This window comes from Pleurodeles waltl, chromosome 11 (genome assembly GCF_031143425.1).
Source record: "Pleurodeles waltl isolate 20211129_DDA chromosome 11, aPleWal1.hap1.20221129, whole genome shotgun sequence".
Lineage (NCBI taxonomy): Eukaryota > Metazoa > Chordata > Amphibia > Caudata > Salamandridae > Pleurodeles > Pleurodeles waltl.
Genome location: NC_090450.1, coordinates 17,524,411 through 17,542,778, shown reverse-complemented (window position 1 = coordinate 17,542,778; position 18,368 = coordinate 17,524,411). Strand labels below are relative to the sequence as shown.

General features: G+C 42.9%; 1 protein-coding gene across 5 annotated transcripts in view; it reads right to left on the bottom strand.

The window, feature by feature from the left end:
- LOC138265246 (mucin-4-like) overlaps positions 1 to 18,368 on the bottom strand; it is a 422,755-nt gene that overhangs the window by 147,323 nt on the left and 257,064 nt on the right. For all 5 annotated transcript variants that reach the window (XM_069212831.1, XM_069212835.1, XM_069212833.1 and 2 more), the window contains 4 exons: positions 13,447 to 14,634; positions 12,139 to 12,272; positions 9,432 to 9,596; positions 5,194 to 5,349 (listed from right to left, as the gene is read on the bottom strand). In XM_069212831.1, the coding sequence (XP_069068932.1) occupies positions 5,194 to 5,349; positions 9,432 to 9,596; positions 12,139 to 12,272; positions 13,447 to 14,634 (1,643 nt within the window). The remainder of the gene's footprint in view (positions 1 to 5,193; positions 5,350 to 9,431; positions 9,597 to 12,138; positions 12,273 to 13,446; positions 14,635 to 18,368) is intronic.

Sequence of the window (18,368 nt, the reverse complement as noted above, 5' to 3'; positions counted from 1 at the left end):
TGCAGATGTGTGACACGTCGATCTCGATTGATGAGTGGATCTTCAACAGTATGATCCTGAATCCCAGTGAGAGAACGCCTTGAGGACCTACAATGGTGATACCTCCTAAGGCAAGCACTCCTAGGTTGTACCTCGGAGTTCAGGATCTCACTCCTGGTGCGCTAGAACACTTACCCGGAGACACAGGAGCCTTAGCAAGCAGAGGTAATAAATTGGCTGAGGAGGCAGCACAGAGGAGCCACCAGAGCTGCAGATGAGACTGACAGAGCAGGTGGTGGGACTGCAGATTCTCTCTACTCTGGAGAAGACAATCTGAGAGCATAGAGAAACCTGCAGGTGTACCTGTGTCTCTTTGTAAGTTCTTTACTTGGACCTCCCTTGCAGGAGGTCCCTGGAAATGGTGGAAGGAGATGCAGTAGAGAAATAGAGAAAGCTTACTGCCCCCATACATTGCAAAGATCTAACTAATGCCCCTTCTTTATTCCTGCACCGATCCTGCTGCATTCGATTCATCCTCTCCATGTCAAAGTCCTCATGAACATTTCATGGCAAAATTAGCAGGATTCTGGGTGAAGGGGTCTGGTAATGCAAACAATACAGATTTGTGAGGGTCTGTTTGGTCAATTTACAAAAAGGAAAGGCATTGTGTGACAAAAATAGTAGTTTTTTTGTCAGGAAAAAAATAAAATGTGGCTGAGGTCCTTAATTATGTAGAGTAAATGTGTTTTTGAAGGTTTGGAAATGTTTTCCAAGAAGAAAGATCCCTAGAAAGGTGGCCCTCAGTGCATCAGGATCTCGTCACCATGATCCAGAAAACAGAATAAGTTCAACTGCCAATGAAAGGGGTTGATGGAATACTCTTGGTATTATATTCCCTAAAGGAGCGGTGTCATTTTTCCAGTACTGCCCAGTGACGGCATATTAGACTACATTATCCACATATCCTCTCCCTTTCCTTTAAAAGAAGGCTGTAAAAGAATTTTCTTGTCTCTATGTGATTCATAGTGACCCTTTTTCTGAATTTGTAATTCATTTCTTTTCTAAAGAAAATAGGTGAAGTTTTGCCTTTAATAGGGCTGCCAAAAATATTCGACTTTAAAAAATAGGCTTTTCAAAAGAGTGCTCAATGAACCCCTGTGTTGATGGGATAATTCAGTGCTTATAATGAAGATCCCCTGCAGGAGAGCCACAGTTTCAGGCATCCTGTGATAACTAGAGTGATCTCCTCCCTGTAGCTTTACAAATGTAGTACATGGTTGTGTCTTTTGTCCATACCATCCCATGCCAGCTTTTCACCTTTGGAAGGAACACTTTTAGAGTCAGCCTGGTGTCTATGAAATCCAGCAAGCTGATGGGTAATGCTAATTCTTTCTATGGCCAGATAAAGGAGATGTGTAGACCCGGGAGATGAGCTCTACATCCAGGAAGGATGAGTCTTATTACAAAAAAATGCAGATTGTCTGGTAGTAGGCTTTTTCCTATAAAATGTCCCTGCTTTTCTTTCATCATTCCGAGGACAATTTAATTTGACACTGATGATACCCCCATCCACATCAGAAGACAAAACTGTGGAACAAATATGATGCATGATCACGTAGTTCTTAAAGTTTAAGCTTCCTGTTGGTTTCACTGGTCTTCGATTGGATATGTATTGCATGTCAACTCAGAGCCTCTTTCTATCAAATGAAACAATGTTCTTGGTTCAGATAAAATTCTTGAGCCTAGGAAGAAGTCCATCAATAGGCAAAGCACAGACTTCTTGGCACTGATGGCAAGCCCCAGGTTTGGTAGCACCTGAACAGTTGTTTGAATCATTTAGCTGGGATTTGCAAATGAAGCTGCACTGCACTGTTCAGGCAGTCTAGGTTTAGATAAATTGACATCATTTCTGCCACATAAAGGCTACTATCAGTGTCCTACCACTGTTAAAAAGTGTGGTGCTGACTACGGACGAAATGGAAGTCCTTTGAACTTGAAAGGAAGTCCTTCAAACATGAAACTCAGACTTTCTGTGGCGGATGTACTGAGATCTAAATTTAAGGAAGTCAAGTATTCTTGCCCTGTTATGAAAAACAACATCGCTGGGAAAGAAATCATTTATAAAACCCTGTTTTCGGAGGTACCTCTTAAAGTTCCATAGATCAAGGACGGCCGCCAATCTCCATATTTCTCTTTTAGTATCAGAAAGGATCTTGAATAGGAGCCTTGACCCTTCCAGGCAGCTGGTACTTCCTCTATAACTTTCTTTTCTAAATGATTTGTGATTTCCAAGATATCTCCTTTAGGTCCTTTTGTTTTCCCTTTTTGGTGGAACAGCAAGAGATTTATTTATGAACTCTAAGGAGTGACTCTGCTACATGATACTCTGCACCCTTTGGCCCATAATTAAGTCCTACCAATCATTTAAGAAGTGACATATTCTGGCCCTGCCGGCGAAGGCAAGTGAGAGGCAGAGAGACCAAGCAGGTCAGGTGAGACTTCTTTTCTTTTAATAGTGTGAATTTTTTCCCTCTTTGTCACCTCTGTTCTTGAGTGTTCTACTGGATGTTCTGTGGCCCTTGTAAAGGCGTAAATGACCGCAATTCATAATTGCCATACTGTATATGCTGGCTAAAGATAGAAGAGATCGGAAGGTTTATAACCTCTTTGATGCAGGCATATGCAGTATTGACGGGCTGCTGTTTCTCAAGAGAATCCAATGATCCTTTGGTTCCTGTGTCTGTTTTACTCACTCAAAGATCTCATCCACTTGCTCTCCAAAAACATTTTGCCTGCCAAAAGACATGTCCATGATCCTCAACTCTCAACTGTACTTCCAGCAAGAAAGAAATACTTTTTTGCAGTACCCTTGCAATAATCATCTGTCTAAACCCACTATAGATGAAGCCACGTATGCATTGCACCACTTCTCCCTTCCTAAAAATGTTTCTAGCCCACAGCTTGTCCTCCCCGTGGATTTTTCCAGGTAAAAGGGTGATAGCATTTCATAATCAGTCATGGTATTTAAATGTAATTGCAGATGTGTCACTGATTTTGACTGTACATCAACTCGTTTTCCATAGAATCCCAGTCCTGACCCTCCTTGTCTGGAGGAACAGAGAAAGTGGGGTCCTAGATCTACGCTTTGCAACAGCAGACACCACTGATTCACCTTTCACCTGACTCAGAATGCATTTGGAGAAGATTTTGTCAGATTATTTTCTATTCTGGATAAGTTAGAGCTGATACCGAAGCTTGATTTCTCATAGTTGGCAAGCTGTCCTTCCAGATTTGATTATGACTACCTATTTGTGTTTTTTTTTTTTTATTCATTTTATAAACATGACTTCTTGACCTCAGAAATTGCAAGATGAACTTCTGAGAAGCACTTTCCAAGAGCCTGTGAATCTTTCTGATTCTGGGCTGGTGTCATCAGGGACTATGAATGGATATCATGTGTAATATTTATCTGTGAAATTAATCCACTGACCTGCCTGACCATTGGTGATGTCCTCAGCATTACTAATATCATCATACCTATCATTGTCGGTATCAGACAGACAGTTTCTCTTCATTCTGTTTGCTAACACTTGCACGATTGTCATGATCCCCAATGTTATCTTCATTTGACTTCTCTCTGGGCGAGGAAGGAACAGGACTCATTGTTCTTAAGGGAAGGTGGTAAAGAAACCGGTTGAACTAGTTGTGGTGGTTGTGGAGATGGCAAAAGGATGACTGCCACTATGAAATGGACGTGGTTTCTGGTTACCAGATTGCTTTAATCGTATGTGGCATCTATTATAAATGCTTCAGTTCATGTCTTGTAAATTTGTTAGCAGTTCCAAAGTTAGAGAGACAAACACATTACCAAAGGTCTCAGCTGGTTCCCAGACCAGTGATGCATCAGAAAAAGCAGCACCTGTTACACATGCCTATGTCTGAGGAACTGTGGTCTGAATGTACATATGGGATATGCAGCTCTGCTGCCCTTGTGCTCTGATCCTCCTCATCATTTTCACAGAAGAAAGACACTATTTGTTCCAGTCTTCCCTATCGTCTCCCAGTAGTCTACACACAATACTGGAGCAGTGTCTTAAAAAATTGCAGAGGGGTTGGCGATACTTGTAAATATCTGAGTGGCATGGTTGAAGGCAATGGAGAGCTAGGTGAAGGTGAGAAGGCAATGAAACCACTGCTGTTGCGGAGGATATGACTGTGGTGATTTTAGGAAAAATTGGTGTCGTTGGCAGGACTGCCCATGACAGCGCCATTGATGGTGAAGTTGTAGCCACTGCAGGAGCTGCTGCATGAATGATCTGGTTACTGACATAGTCAATGATGAAGTCTTTGGCATTGTCAATGAAGTCTTTGCCATCAACAATTATGTCTTTACAGTCAATGGTTTCTTTGACACTGCAGACAGTGCTGGTTTTCATCTCTTTGAGGAAATGGGCAAAGACTGTAGCTTAAGGAATCAGAACAAGATGAGGGGGCTAACAGACTGAGAGGGCACGAATTACACTTAAGAGATTCAGGCTGCTTTGAGCAGCATGCACAAGTAATGCACAGCAGTTGGTGTGATTCATTGTAGACTGCTGTATTCCAGAATCACTCTTAATAGTCTGCACTTGGCAAAAACTCATGCCTTTGATCATGCCTTACATACCATGGTGGATTAAACCACACACAGTTACCAGACTGTGGTTGGCAGGATCCTTGCCTACCAGATCACACTGGAGAGCAACCATTTCTACCAGTGGACACGAAGCATGCCTAACTGGCATGGCTGGGAAGTAAAGACTAGAGTTTGCAGTGGGTTGTGGATGCTTAATAGATGCGTAGGAGACCTCAAGTATGACTGACTGTCAGGGTGCACATATACACACTGTGGTGCTCATGAGTAATGCCTTGCAATCTGCTGTAGGTGTGATCCATGCTTAGGCTGTGATGGCCCGAAGACACTCTTAGTAAACTGTGGTGGGAGATTGTTGTGCTTAACAAACTTTGGGTAGTGGGTATTGTGCATCAAAGAATTAATTGAGAGATTCTTGTACTGCAGCCTTGTAGTCTGCAGGGACAACAAATATTTTCGGACACACTTAACACGCTGATTTGAGCACGCTGGAGGATTTCAACAGAACTTGTACCACAGATCAAGACACTGGTGCCCAGGCTGCAATAAGGAGGCATTTCAAAAGTAGAGATAATGCTTACCTTAGCATCTTTGTCCTTGGCAGGTAATGCCGGAGCATTGTCCCATGTGACCTTGAGGGTCCACTTAGCTGTGTACGAGGTCTTCATGTACTTCTGAATCTTTGCCTCAACGTCTTGGACAAGAGTATTAGTTGCTGAGTTCAGAGTGACGTACTCCTGTGGAATTCATAGACATTAATTTAAATTAAGAGGAATGCTTGCTGAAGAACATTTGCTGAATGCATATTTCTTGGATATTGTTGTAAAATGGGTTATTGGTAAGGGCAGGTAGGTACCTACACTTAGCAATAGGCCACCAACTAAGGTCCAGTTAGGTCTCACTAAATTAACCCCAGCTCAACCCTTGGTAGCTTGGCAACGAGCGTCAAGGCTTAACTTAGGAGACAGAGTGTAAAGCATTCAAATATCACAAAACAGTAATTAAATAAAACACAGGAAACAGTTTAAAAATCCAAAACCAATTTATAAAAATAGATAATGATATTTTTATCTTTAAAATGACACCAAAACGAATAAAATCGGATAAGGGGAACCGGAGATATGAATTTTTAAAGAATTTGGGGTTTTTTTGCGCCTAGAAACAAAAAAGCGCCAATCGGGTCATCTGGTTGCACCTCGACCGGGGCAAAGTCAAAGTTTAAGGCCGACCGCGATGGAGCCCTGCTCGGCTACAGGCCACGGGAGGCCTTGGTTAAAAGTTTACCTTCACACTTAGTCTCTTTTTCGAAGATTTTTCTTCAGCGGGACGAACCTGCCAGTCCAATCCGACCTCCTGGAGCCCTTCTCCGGATACGCGATGCGGGAATCCTCGGTGGAGATTTTTACCTTCGGACTTAGTCGTTTTTTCGAGGTGAAAATCCTTCAACCGGGGTAAACCTGGATCTTGATCCGACGTCCATGGAGCCCTCCTCGGATACGCTGGCTGGGAGGTCCCTGTCAACTTTTTACCTTCGGACTTAGTCTTTTTTTCTGAGATTTTCTTTACCAGGACGAACCAGCAAATCAGGCCGGGTCGCGGTTGAGGCAAGCCAGCTAGAGTTGCCGCGGTGGGTCGGTCCCTCTATGGAGCTTTTTTACAAAAGTTGTCCAAACTTCTGGGGCTTCTCCCAGATGTCCTTTTAAGGTTCTTTTGGTGTCCACAGCTCACCCCAAGGGTCCAGAAGTTCTGAGCTGGTCCTTGTGGGGTAATACTACAACTCCCAGAATGCACCTGGCACAAACTCCTTTTTGGCCACTGGACAGTGGTCAGCTGGTCGCTTTCTTCAGGAGTTGGTGCAGGGGACTCTGGTTAGCAATTTTTCACCTGTAGCAAACAGGGAGTCCCTCCTTGAACCAGTTGAAGCCAGGCAAAGTCCTTCTTGTGGTGAAGCCCAAGTGTGCAGCTGGTGCAGTCCTTCTGAATGCAGGTTCCAGGTGCAGGCCAGGGGTCCAGCAGGGCAGTCCTTCTTCTTCTGTTGTTCTTCCTTGTTGGATGTGGTAGGGTACTGAGGTGTGGGTGCAGGTCTGCCAGTTTCATCCTTGCTCCTGGGTGAAAAGCAAGGGGTCCTGGTTCTCCAATCAGGTGCAGGGTCCTTCCCCCTGTGATGACCACTTCCTGGGAAGGGTGGCAAAAATCAATCCCAGGAGGCAACATTCTCTAAAAATCCATCATGGCTGAATCTGATTTTTGGAGGTTACATCTGGCTGAGTCCACCCACTAGTTTGGCTAAAAATCATAAACACACCCCTCTCCTGCCCTCTCCTAATCTAATCAAGGGGGCACCTAGTTGTCTGGGGTTGCAGGATGTGAGGGTGTTGCTGGGTTGCTCCAAATGTCCTTCTTTGCCTTTGAAGACCAGTTTGGCAGCCCTCCCCCTTCCTGCTTCACCATCTGCTGAGGGGCGATTCCTTCCCACAGGCACATTCCTGTGTGTGAAGCCAGGCCACTTCACACCTCCTAAAGGCAGCTTGGCCAAGCTGCTAAAGGCTGGCCAGTCAGAGCACAGCAGCAAAAACAATGCAGGGCTGAAATTGGCAACTTTTTAGGTAAAGTTTAAAACTCTTTACCTGAACAAGTTATATTAAATCCCACAACTGGAAGTTGTGGGATTTAATACAACAATTAATTTGATACCAAACTCTTGGTATGCATCATTTAAGGAGACTTTAAAAATTAAAATAAAGTCTCCCCATTGTAGCCTATGAAGGCCATTTACTACGATGAGGGAAAAACGAATTTGGCTGTTTTTACCTCACCAGGGCTTATAAAACTATTTTAATAAAGTCCCTGCTTATAGTTACATGGCACCCAGCCCTAGGGGCACATAGGGCACACCTTAGGGGTGACTTATATGTAAAAATAAGGTAGTTTAAAACTTTGGAACTACTTTTAAGTCCAAAGGTGAATTTGTATATAACTTTAATTTATAAGCAGCCAGCAAGGCAGGCCTGCCTTTAAAATGACACTGGGCACCACAGCAGTGCACCTATGGGTGCACTACCTATGCTGGGGTCCCTAAACCTCCATGCCCTACCATATACTAGGGACTTATAGGTAGGTTAACTTAGCAAAATATAATTAGCCTAATTTGCATACCCATTTTACACAGAGCACAGGGCCTGGAACTGGTTAGCAGTACCCAGGGCACCAGAGTCAGGAAAACACCAGCAAAAAGTGGAAAATGGGTGCAAAAGGTCAGGGGGCCTCTGCAATCAGCCCTGTTTTCTCACAGATATCAAAATGGTTGTGTTAAATATACATGATGGTAACATATCTCTTTTTGAGCATTTGCACACACAGATACTGCAGGGAAACTAAAAAGCCCAATTAAGATGATATTGGGATTCTTCAAAAAAACATTCTTCTTGGCATAGGCACATACGCAGGGGTGTATTTCTGATGGACAATACATATTATGTTAACAGAATTGTTCGCCTACCTGCTTACTGAAACACTTCCATAGTTAAACTAATGAGTTAGTTTCCTGACACTGTTCAAACTGTGTATTTCTTTTGCTCCTCCCTTTCCCCTCTAGCTTAGCTGCCAATTTTCCTCTTTCCTCTGTCCCTCTAGCTCACTTGTAGAGTACTCATATACCTTGGACTTTGTTAATCATCTATTTTTCAATGTCTCCCCCATAAAGTCCATTCATCCCCTTACTTGCAGCATCTCTAAGCCATCTCTTCATATGTCACTCGCAATATATATATGCGCACCATTTTCCCACCTGCTAAACCTCAAGATCTGTTTCGTAGACGCGCCTTAGTTTTGAGCCTTTTCTACCCTCCATTTCATGCTATCGCTTTTTCTTTTGCCAATTAACTATCTTCCTGCCTCCAATCTTGCCTCATTCATCTTTTGGCTACAATATTCCCTTTAAATTATCTCTGTATACTTTCTCTTTCTGTGTACTCTCTACCTGCAGGAACCATCTTTTCTTTCTACCTGCAGTACCCCTCCTTTCTTCCTACTTCATCTTTCTCTCTTTCTTATTTTGATTCTTTCTTTCATAATTTCAACAGCTCCATTTGTATTTTGAGATCCGCTTCCCTCAAAGTCTAGTATTGTTGATGGGTTTCTTCCTCTTGCAGTTAGGGCAGCAGCTCCAGTGCAAGACACCTGGGCATGCTGAATGTGAGTCCTACATGTCACCAAAGCCTGCCCTCTCATTAGATGCTGCTAGCAAAACAGCTGAGACAAATATGATGGAAAATCTTGGGCTTATCATTTTAAACCACTTGGATTTCAACCAAACAGCATTATATCCCCTTGTTCTGTCACTCGTCAGTGCCATTTCAGAAATATACTAACTAGAAGCCAAGAAGCTATCTCAATGAGTTAAGCACTCACTGCTGATATCTGTGGGTGGTCTGCATTTCATTGTTCAGAGCTCTATTGACTGAATATCAATAAATGTGATAGTAATGGTAACACAAGTTAATTACCACATTAAACACGCCTTAATTGAGGTGGTTACAGCTGAGGAAAGCCAAGAGAGCCGTTCAGCAAAAGGAAAACTTTTGAAAGTTACAAAGATTTTTTCACCTTGCAGTTTACCCAATCCTCTCCATGTCTCACCCTTATGAGACAGCCTATCTCAATGTACCTTTAGTTTAAAAACACCTTGTTTTTCCTCCCTGACCGTCAAGAAGCAACTTCTTCTAAAAGAAAAAAAACATTTTTTGACAAAAGCACATAAAACCTTCCAAACTCTGATCAATAGGGGCGTGTGTGTTTAATTCATGTGCACAAAACCAACCTGGTAAAATGTAGACCCAACATTGTTGGAGAAATCTGCATTATCCCAAAACACGGCTACCATGGGCACACGGTTGCTTTCAGTGAATCCGTCTGGAGGTGGATTCACGTAAGAGAAGACATCATTGTCCGAGCGCGGAAAAATTATCTGCCCGTTGTCTGTGAACTGGAACATCAAAACATCATAAGTTAGTTCCAAGAAATTGACAAAAAACATAGTTATAAACACCTTCATCATAACAATTAGAGGTGGACATCAATACCATGTTAACATACTACTTTTCACCTCTTAAAGGGGATACAGTTAAGTATAAAATCACTACCTTCGAGAAACAGCACAAAAGCTTAGACATCAACCGTGTGCTCTAAACATGAAATAGTCTACACTGAAGACAAAACTTTGCCAAAACAATACAATTATGAAGAACAAAAGCAATTTTGCACTTCTACATTTTTTGGGGGAAAATTGATATTTTATAGAAAATGTTTTTCATGAACCCAAACAACTTCTTATGCATGCCACTCTGTGCTAAAACCAGGTGGTAAACCTTGGAAAGATCAGGGTAAAACCAGTCTTGGGTTGCTTGTGTTATGGTTCAGGGAGGACCTGGCCTGTACTGGAGAAAGGTCAAGTCTGATTTGCATATGGCAAATGGAGGTGGTGTGATCGGTGAAAAATGATGGACTGGGATGAGGTCCCGAGCGATTGTCAGTGGCTGAGGTTAATTCAAGTATTCCATCCATCAACTTTGTTGTTGTTGTGTTAGGATATAACAACAACATTTTAGGAGATAACACTAAGCTCTCCAGTGCATCAGTGAGCAAGGGACTGAAAAGTAGAAGATAGTAGAGCGAGTCCCTTCACTTAATGCATCACAGACATATGTGGGGCAGGGCCCTTTACAGATAGCTCTCAGCTCTCCTTTTTCACACTCCATTTTGAGGAAGGGAAGTGTTTTGCGGTTGATAGGAGGGACACACTGTACTTTGCTGTCAGAAATAACTTCCCTGGCATTGGACCCTCATCGGATATGGCATCACCAAGCCAGCTCAGTTTACCTTTGCCCATCAAACACCAAGGTAGCCTTTCTTTTTCCTAGAAAAATAAAAAAGAATGTCCCACACGCACAGTGAGAAAAATCAATGCTTGCCAAGAACATTGAAGTTTTTGTTTGCCAAAAGCATACCTCTGTTTAGGAGGACTGTTTTCTAATAAAATGAAAAAATGCCAACTTGCTGACTATGCATGAATGATCTGCCAACACTACACCACAGCAGGTGCATACAGGAAGGGGCCAATTCCCAAACACATTTATGAGTAAGCAAACTACTAATTAGGGGTGGGCAGAGAACTCCGCTCCGCTGGCAGAGCTAATGGAGTTTTTGGAACTCTGTGCTCTGCTTGGAGCATGTCCAAAAACTCAGCTATCCCGCCAACAGAGCAGATCCCACTTATGGGCTACGCAGCGCTAACGCAGACAGTCTGACCTTGTGCTGTGTAGCCCATAACTGGGCCGCAGTGCACACCAGCTAGTCAGATCCAGGGCCAGGCCTCCCTCTGCCAGCAGCCCAGGAGCAGGCGACAGAGGGAGGCAGAGAGCCAGGCCTCCGCGCAGGACAACGAGGAGAGAGGACCCTCTGGAGGACCTAGGTAAGTCTTTGTCTCTTTTCTTTCCTTGTTTGTGCACACTGGTGCACAAACAAGGACTGAAACAGCAGCTTTCACTGCCTACGGCCCTTAATTCAGGCCAGGGCTGTAGGCAGCAAAGGCTGCCATTTCAGGCCTCTTGTGCACCGGCCTGTACTATATGCAGAGCAAACGGGGCAGGCCAGTGTACAAGAGGCCTGAAACTGCAGCTTTCACTGCCTACAGCCTTCTCCTGAATGCACCCGGGCTTCAGTTCAGGGCTGTAGGCAGCAAAAGAAAGCTACAGTTTCGGGCCTCTTGTGCACCAGCCTTCCCCGTATGCACTGCATACAAGACAGGCCGGTGCACAAGAGGCCTGAAATGGCAGCTTTCATTGCCTACACCCCTCTACTCAAAGCGCCCAATCTCGGAAGCACTAAGCAGGTTGGGACCCTGCTTAGCGCTTCCGAGATCAGGCACATTCAGGAATCTGCGGGTCACGGAACTCCACCTCCGTGGAATTCCACAGTTTTCAATCACTCTGTGGAATTCCATGGTGTGGAACTTCATGAACTTCGTCCAGGCCTTCTAGTAGTACAGAAGTGCTTCACTTACTTACCAGTTTGAATTGGTCTATAATGTCAACCTTCTTATTAGTATAAGTCCAAAAAGGGCACAGCCCTTACTACTTGAAATGAATACTCCCTGAACAGTACAAATATAGATGTTTTGAGATTAGTTTACAATAGGATTCATGACTATGTGAACTTGAATGGCTTTCTGTATTGCCCCCACTATGATTATCTGAACTTATGAAACACCCTTGCAATCTTGTCCCACTCAATAGACATACTGCCTACATGACTAATGTACAATTAATTCTGCAGAACATAATGACGCATGTTTAAAAAAACAATGTATTAATGTGTCAACCTAGGCACTCAAAGGAGACAATTCTATGCCTTTTAAACTAATATTAAAGATTAAACAAATGCCTACTTCTATAGAATATTTGTTAATAGTTGTTTAATTAAAGTAAGGCAACTGTTATACATGGAACAAGCAATCTGTATAGACTCACATATAGAGAAGTGTACAGTTGTTTTCCAAATGGGAATCCAATGTCAGGTTTAAAAAGTCGTGAATTGAAGTTTGTGGTCCTCTGAACGAATTCTGTATCACTGGCAATCAATCCATAAGTGTAAAGCTGAACTGCTGAAACAAAATAATATAACTTTTCAGTATAGGATGCACAATTGGTCTGATCAGCAAAAAAATAATATTTCTGTATTTTTTGGTATATTTAGATTATTATTTTGGAATCATTTCTACGTTTCCTAGTTTCCGTAAATTACCCCTTCGTGAAGAGTGAGAAAATCTCCCTTTGTAGCTTCTTTTGTGGCAATCTTTCAATATAGAAGCAGTTGGAAAATAGGTCTCTAAGTATGTAAATTTTTTTTTTTTTTAGCTGGATGTCAAGTATGACTTTGCCAAAGTGACTTGGTATGCTTAAAAGAAAAATTGAGTCCAGCCCATGAGTATGCACAAGGCTGAAAAAGCGGATTTCTTCCAGCAAAGAAGACAGACTATAATCCCCTCATTTTGAAAGAGCCTACCTGCTAAGCCAGGACTGGAAGATTCACTGTCACTCCCCCACTTCCACGTGTGAACCACTCTCTGTCAGGGGGTCCGTGACCCTGCCCTGTGATATAGATTGACATATTATCCAAATTTCTATAATCCCCTGAGATAGAGGGTAGGGATGTCTTCAGTGCAAGGTGGACTGCCCACAACTTGATTACATTTATGTGCAGGTGCCACTCTGATATAGATCAGCGGTCCCAGTTGAAGGATGGGTGCCTCCAGGCAGTGAATAAGGTCCGAAGGGACCTTGAACTAGACCGAGGCACGCTGAGGTTCTGGTGGAAGACGTCACTGCATGACTAGTGAACTCTGGGAATTTCACAGTCACTTCTTCAGTATTTTTGCTTGCTTTTACCTACAAGGATGTGAAGCATGTAACTAACCAGCCTAGAGCCCTATTCTGTCCTGACAAAGCCACAAGATATTTGCCAATGAGACAAGAACTTACCCTGCAATGTTCATGAATGGAAACCTATAGCTTAGTCATTGTTTCCTTGGTATATATCCTGCATATCATGTAGGAGTTGATGTAAAAAGCAATCTGCCCCAGCTCTATGAGCTCCTGCATCCAAAGTCCATCTTCATCAACTTATGAGATTATACATCACAGACAAGGTGTATGCTGGGCAAATGGAATTGCCTGTCCTTCCTCCTCTAATTATCCTAAATGTTTACCAAAATACTACAGCTAGCAATTTGCACTTTTAAAAATTACTGTCAGAGGGGCACACACTATGACACTTACCACCAGTTCCATTTTGTGTTGTTCTTGATGTTGTAGTGGCTTTGGTGGTCGTTGTGGCAGAAACCGTGCTTTTTGCAACTACTGCTGAACTTGAAACTGTTTGCTCTGTTGTTTTGACAGTAAATGCATTAGAAACTGTGATAGAAGTTGTGTTTACAGGAGGGTTTATAGTTAGGATTGTAGGTGTAGCAATTGAGAACTTAGCTGTGGTAGTTGTAGTTCCATTGACTCCTTCTGTCTGGAAATTTACATTATTACTAGTAGATGAGATGGTGGTGGTTGAGGCCATTTTCTTAGTAGTTGAGCTGATTCGATTAACTGATGTACCAGAAGAAAGATTTGTCATTGTGGTTAGTGTCACGTTTGCAGCTGTCTGCATTGCTTTTGAGACCGCCATTTCAGAAGTGACATTATTAGTGGTGGAGTTTGTGCTTACAGTATTGGGAGTAGCCATGCTTGTTTTATATTGAGAAGTACCAGCAATGGCATTAGTAATAGGTTTTTGGTATGTGGTTGTTGCCTCTGTGGTAGGCGGTGGAAGTATGTTGACTCCTGTTGATACAAATGTTGTGGGAGTGGCTGAAAGCTGCGTTATATTGAACACAGATACAGGTTTGGTCACGGTTTGTGCGGCACTGGTGAATGTACTTGCTGTTGCCCCGGTTTTTAGGGTATTCGTGGCCATCTTGGTAATGTTCACTGAAGATGGGCTTCTGCTAGTTGCCTCTGTTCCCACGGTTGGGAACTCACTAAAAGGGGATGTGGACGTAGACTTGATAAGCTGAGATAAAGTGGTATTTGTAGTGTTTTTTGATTCATTTGTGGCCTGTGTGCCACTGGTGCCGATGACTGAATCTGGTGTTGTAGGTGTTACCACTGTCAGCGCTCCTGTGGTCTCATTGTTCTTAGTAGAAGTGGCAATGGTTAACGGAGTTAACACTGCCTCAGTTATAATGTCCAGCCCAGTTGTTGGATTGGTTGCTTTGACACTGGTCACTTGAGCTGAAGATGTGCTTGTTGCACGAGTCGCTGTTGTTGAGGCCCGAGTGCCATTAAACAATGGTGAGGTGTCCCTGGTTATGGTTGTAATTCCTTTTGTGGCATTTGCAGTTCCAGGGGCCTGGTCTGGGCTGCCAGTTTTAAATTCAGTGGTGATATTCATCATTACTTGTGCAGTCGTTATCAAACCTGTTGGAGTCAAAGAGTCAGCTGTTAGAGGATACACATCTATCTATGGGTATCACAAATGTCACCCATTTATATTGTAACAAAGTTACAGGACAAAAACTCTGAAAGGAAATTCAAGCTCTATTTTGACAACTTATCTACTGGGTGAAAGGGAATTTACCGAACTTGCACAATAGCCCACTGCATCGTCGTCTATTAAACGCCAGATTTACTGACCAAATCAAAACAGTAGTAGCAGCAATGATGCAAACTGAGCCACCCACCCGACACAATTGTGAGCACTAGAAGTGCTAATATTAGATGAAGTCAAAAGCTGTAGTCTGCAGTTTGGGATGGTAGTACAATTCCTCTTTTTGCATTATAATCCCCATTTTATTTTGTACTGATGGTGCTGTTTATTTCACTTTGAGCACTAGAACTCTGCTAACTTGGCTCCAGTGCATGTTATCTGACTCCCTAGAACAGATCAAGATTGGCTATACTCCTGATTGACAAATTAATTTCACCTATAAGTCCCTAGTATATGGTACCAAGTGTACCCATGGCCTGTAAGTTAAATATCACTAGTGGACTGCAACATACATTGTGTCATCCACTACAGCTGCAGTGAAAACATGACTTCAGGGCTGCCTCTGTAGCCTATCTACACAGATTTAAACCTTCAAATATGACCTGTCAAAATATCCCCATTTCACAGGCCTAAAGAACAAAATACTTACCTTCAGTAATGCATTGACTGGTAGAGACACCATCCAGCCACAGATTCCTTCCCTTAGAATATTCCCAGGTGTCAGATTGGAGCCGGAATTTTTTGAGCAATCCCCTTATGTGCCGGTCGGTGACATCATTTGGCTCTGTGTGGCATCATTGGTGTTGACCGCGTCAGAAATTATGTGTGAGTTGCCTATATAGGCACCAACCCTGCATGCTGACCTCAGTTCTTGACTGTTTTTCTGCACCACAAGCATGGGGCCTCACTGCCACCATCTTGCACCATTAGGATAATGGTAAGAAATGTGTGGCTAAAATGAGTCTCTACCAGATGAGGTATTACTGAAAGTAGGTAGTTGTTCATCTAATAGAGATTTCTAGCCCCAGATCCCTTACCTCACAATACATACCAAGGCAATCCCCCCCCAGAGGATGAGCTGCAGACTGTTTTAGACTAAGAAGTTCTGGAGGACCAAATGGGTAAAGCTCCAACTTCACCAGACCTGACTGTCGAGGCAGTAGTGTTTGGAAAATGTGTACAGTGATGCCCACATAGCTGTCTGACAGGTGTCCAGGGCTGGGACTCCTCTATCTAACACAGTGGTTGTAGCTGTGTCAGCTACAGTGGAGTGAGCTCTTAAGCCCTCCGGGGGCTGATTCTTGGACACTGCATAGCAAATCTTAACGTAAAGAATGATCCATTAACAGATGGTTCTCCTTTGAATTACCTTCCCTTTCTTTGCCCCTGCAAATCCAACAAAGACCAGGAATTCATCGGTTCAATCAATATAGAACAATAACGCTCCTATTGGATTCAGACTGTACAGTCTCTGCTCTTCTTTAGAAGGGTGAGAAAGGGGGAAAAGGGTAGGCAGGGTGATGTTTTGCCTGACGTGAAAAGATGTGAACACCTTTCGTAAAAAGGATGCTTGAGTTCAAAGAACCGCTAGTCTGGGAAGAATGAAGTGCTGGGAGGGTTAACAGAAAGTGCTTGTAATTTGCCAACCAACCTGGCAGATGTTATTGCCACAAGGAAAACAGTTTTGATTGTTAGAAGCTGCAGAAGCAGCTGTGCATCGGATCGATAGGGGAACACATTAGGAACCTAAGAACTAAATTCAAATCCTATTGGGGCATAATGAAGGGTGTGGGAAGACACGTGTTGTAAACCTTTATGGTATCAAGTCACATCTGATGACCTAAATGGGGAAGGTTGATCCGGCAACTGTAGGAAAGCAGAAAAAGTGGACAGATATCCTTTGACTGTGCCCAAAAGAAAGCCTTGCTTGGCCAGGGAAAGAATAAAACTGGGAAAGAATAAAACTGAGTTCTTCAGAGAAGGGTGCAGACAGAGGATCAACTGTTTCGGATGTACACCAAGCCACAGACTTTTCCTATTGGCAGGCATAGAAGGTTTTAGTAGAAGAATGCCTGGCTGCCAGAATGGCATCACATACTTTGGGAGGGAGATAAAAGCCCTCAACTACTGCTGCTCAACATTCATGCACGAAGGCGAAGAGTGGACAGGTTTAGGTGCAACACCCTGGCTTGTTGCTGCAACAGAATATCATCCCGAATGGGTAGCCTGACTGAAGGACACATGCTCAGAAGTTTGGTATACCATATCCTCCGTGCACAATCCGGGTCACAAGAATGACTTGGGCCCAGTCATTCCTGATCTTCTTAAGAACTCTGGGCAGGAGTGGTATTGGTGGAAAGACATACAGGAGGCCTGAGCTCCACTTTAATGTTTCTCTCCCTGCCCTCCTCTTGGGTGGGCCACCACCAAATCTGTTGTTGTTACTATTAAATAGCTGATCTAACACGCTTATATTATTTTACCTGCGTATTCTCGTTCCTTGTGATGATTCCATGCACCACTGTTGTTGAAATGTGCAGCCCGCTAATACCATGTGTTTGAGTGCACTTTATAAAAACATCCCAAAACACTATTTTCTTTTATTTGTGGTAACTTGCAAGATTAAATGCTCTTCTACAAATGATGAATGAAACAGTAGAAATGAAAAAGTAGAAAGGAAAGTAAAACAGAAGTTGAACTTGCTGATCAGATTGAAGAGTTGCTTGCCTCCTGACTGCAGAAAAGGAAAGTGAAGTAGGTGAGGCGTAGGAATGTTTTTGATAAACTCTGTGTAGTGACCGCTAGTTTTCATGGAAATGCTATTTAGTGGCATAAGAGCTTGTGAAAAATGTTCAGTCGTCCCAACCTCTGGCTGGGATATTTCAAACATAAATAGTCTGTTGAAGGAATAGTCTAGGTTGGAAAATGTGGCCCTCAATCTACATATTGTGGAATTAGTACATCCCTTGCTTAATGTTTTTTTTTTCCTGGGACAAAAATCAGATGGGGTCTACAATCGCATTTTGGTTTGTCATGGAGTGTCAATGACAATGTTTAAGAAGGTGCCACCAATGGGTGAGTGAGCTGGTAGTTGTGAATGATTTAAGAGGGGCTCTTAGGGGGGTGTCTTGTTGGTGAAGACTGTGTCCATACTCTGCTGGAAGTATTTAACAAATTCATTAGCTTTGTGGTCAAAAGCAGTCATATCATATCTTGAAATAGCAGGCAAATAAGTGGAGAACCAGAGATTTAGCATATATGATTCATATCATGTTTTAAGCTCTCACACGTACAATGATACCTCAGCCTTCGAGAGTGAGTGTTCATAATAATGTGAAAATAGCAGTACACCCAAAGAAATCAACTAAATTTAGTTTCTGGCTCAAGTATTGAGCAGTTGTCACAAACCACAATTTTTTGGCAATAGATCTGAACTGCAAAGCCAGAAAACTACAGGCAGTCACCGGTTATCCGGCTAATGCTTTTTCAGTAGGTCCATCTTTTGCAAACATAACAGATGCAGCAATCCAATCCCGGGGCTCAAGTCTTAAAACAATTTGTGATGGTGGGATCTTTCCCATTTTATCTGAATGCTATGTCTGAGGTCTTTGTGAATGTAATAAGAGGGATTTCCCAATCAGATAATTACTTAAAATGAGACACT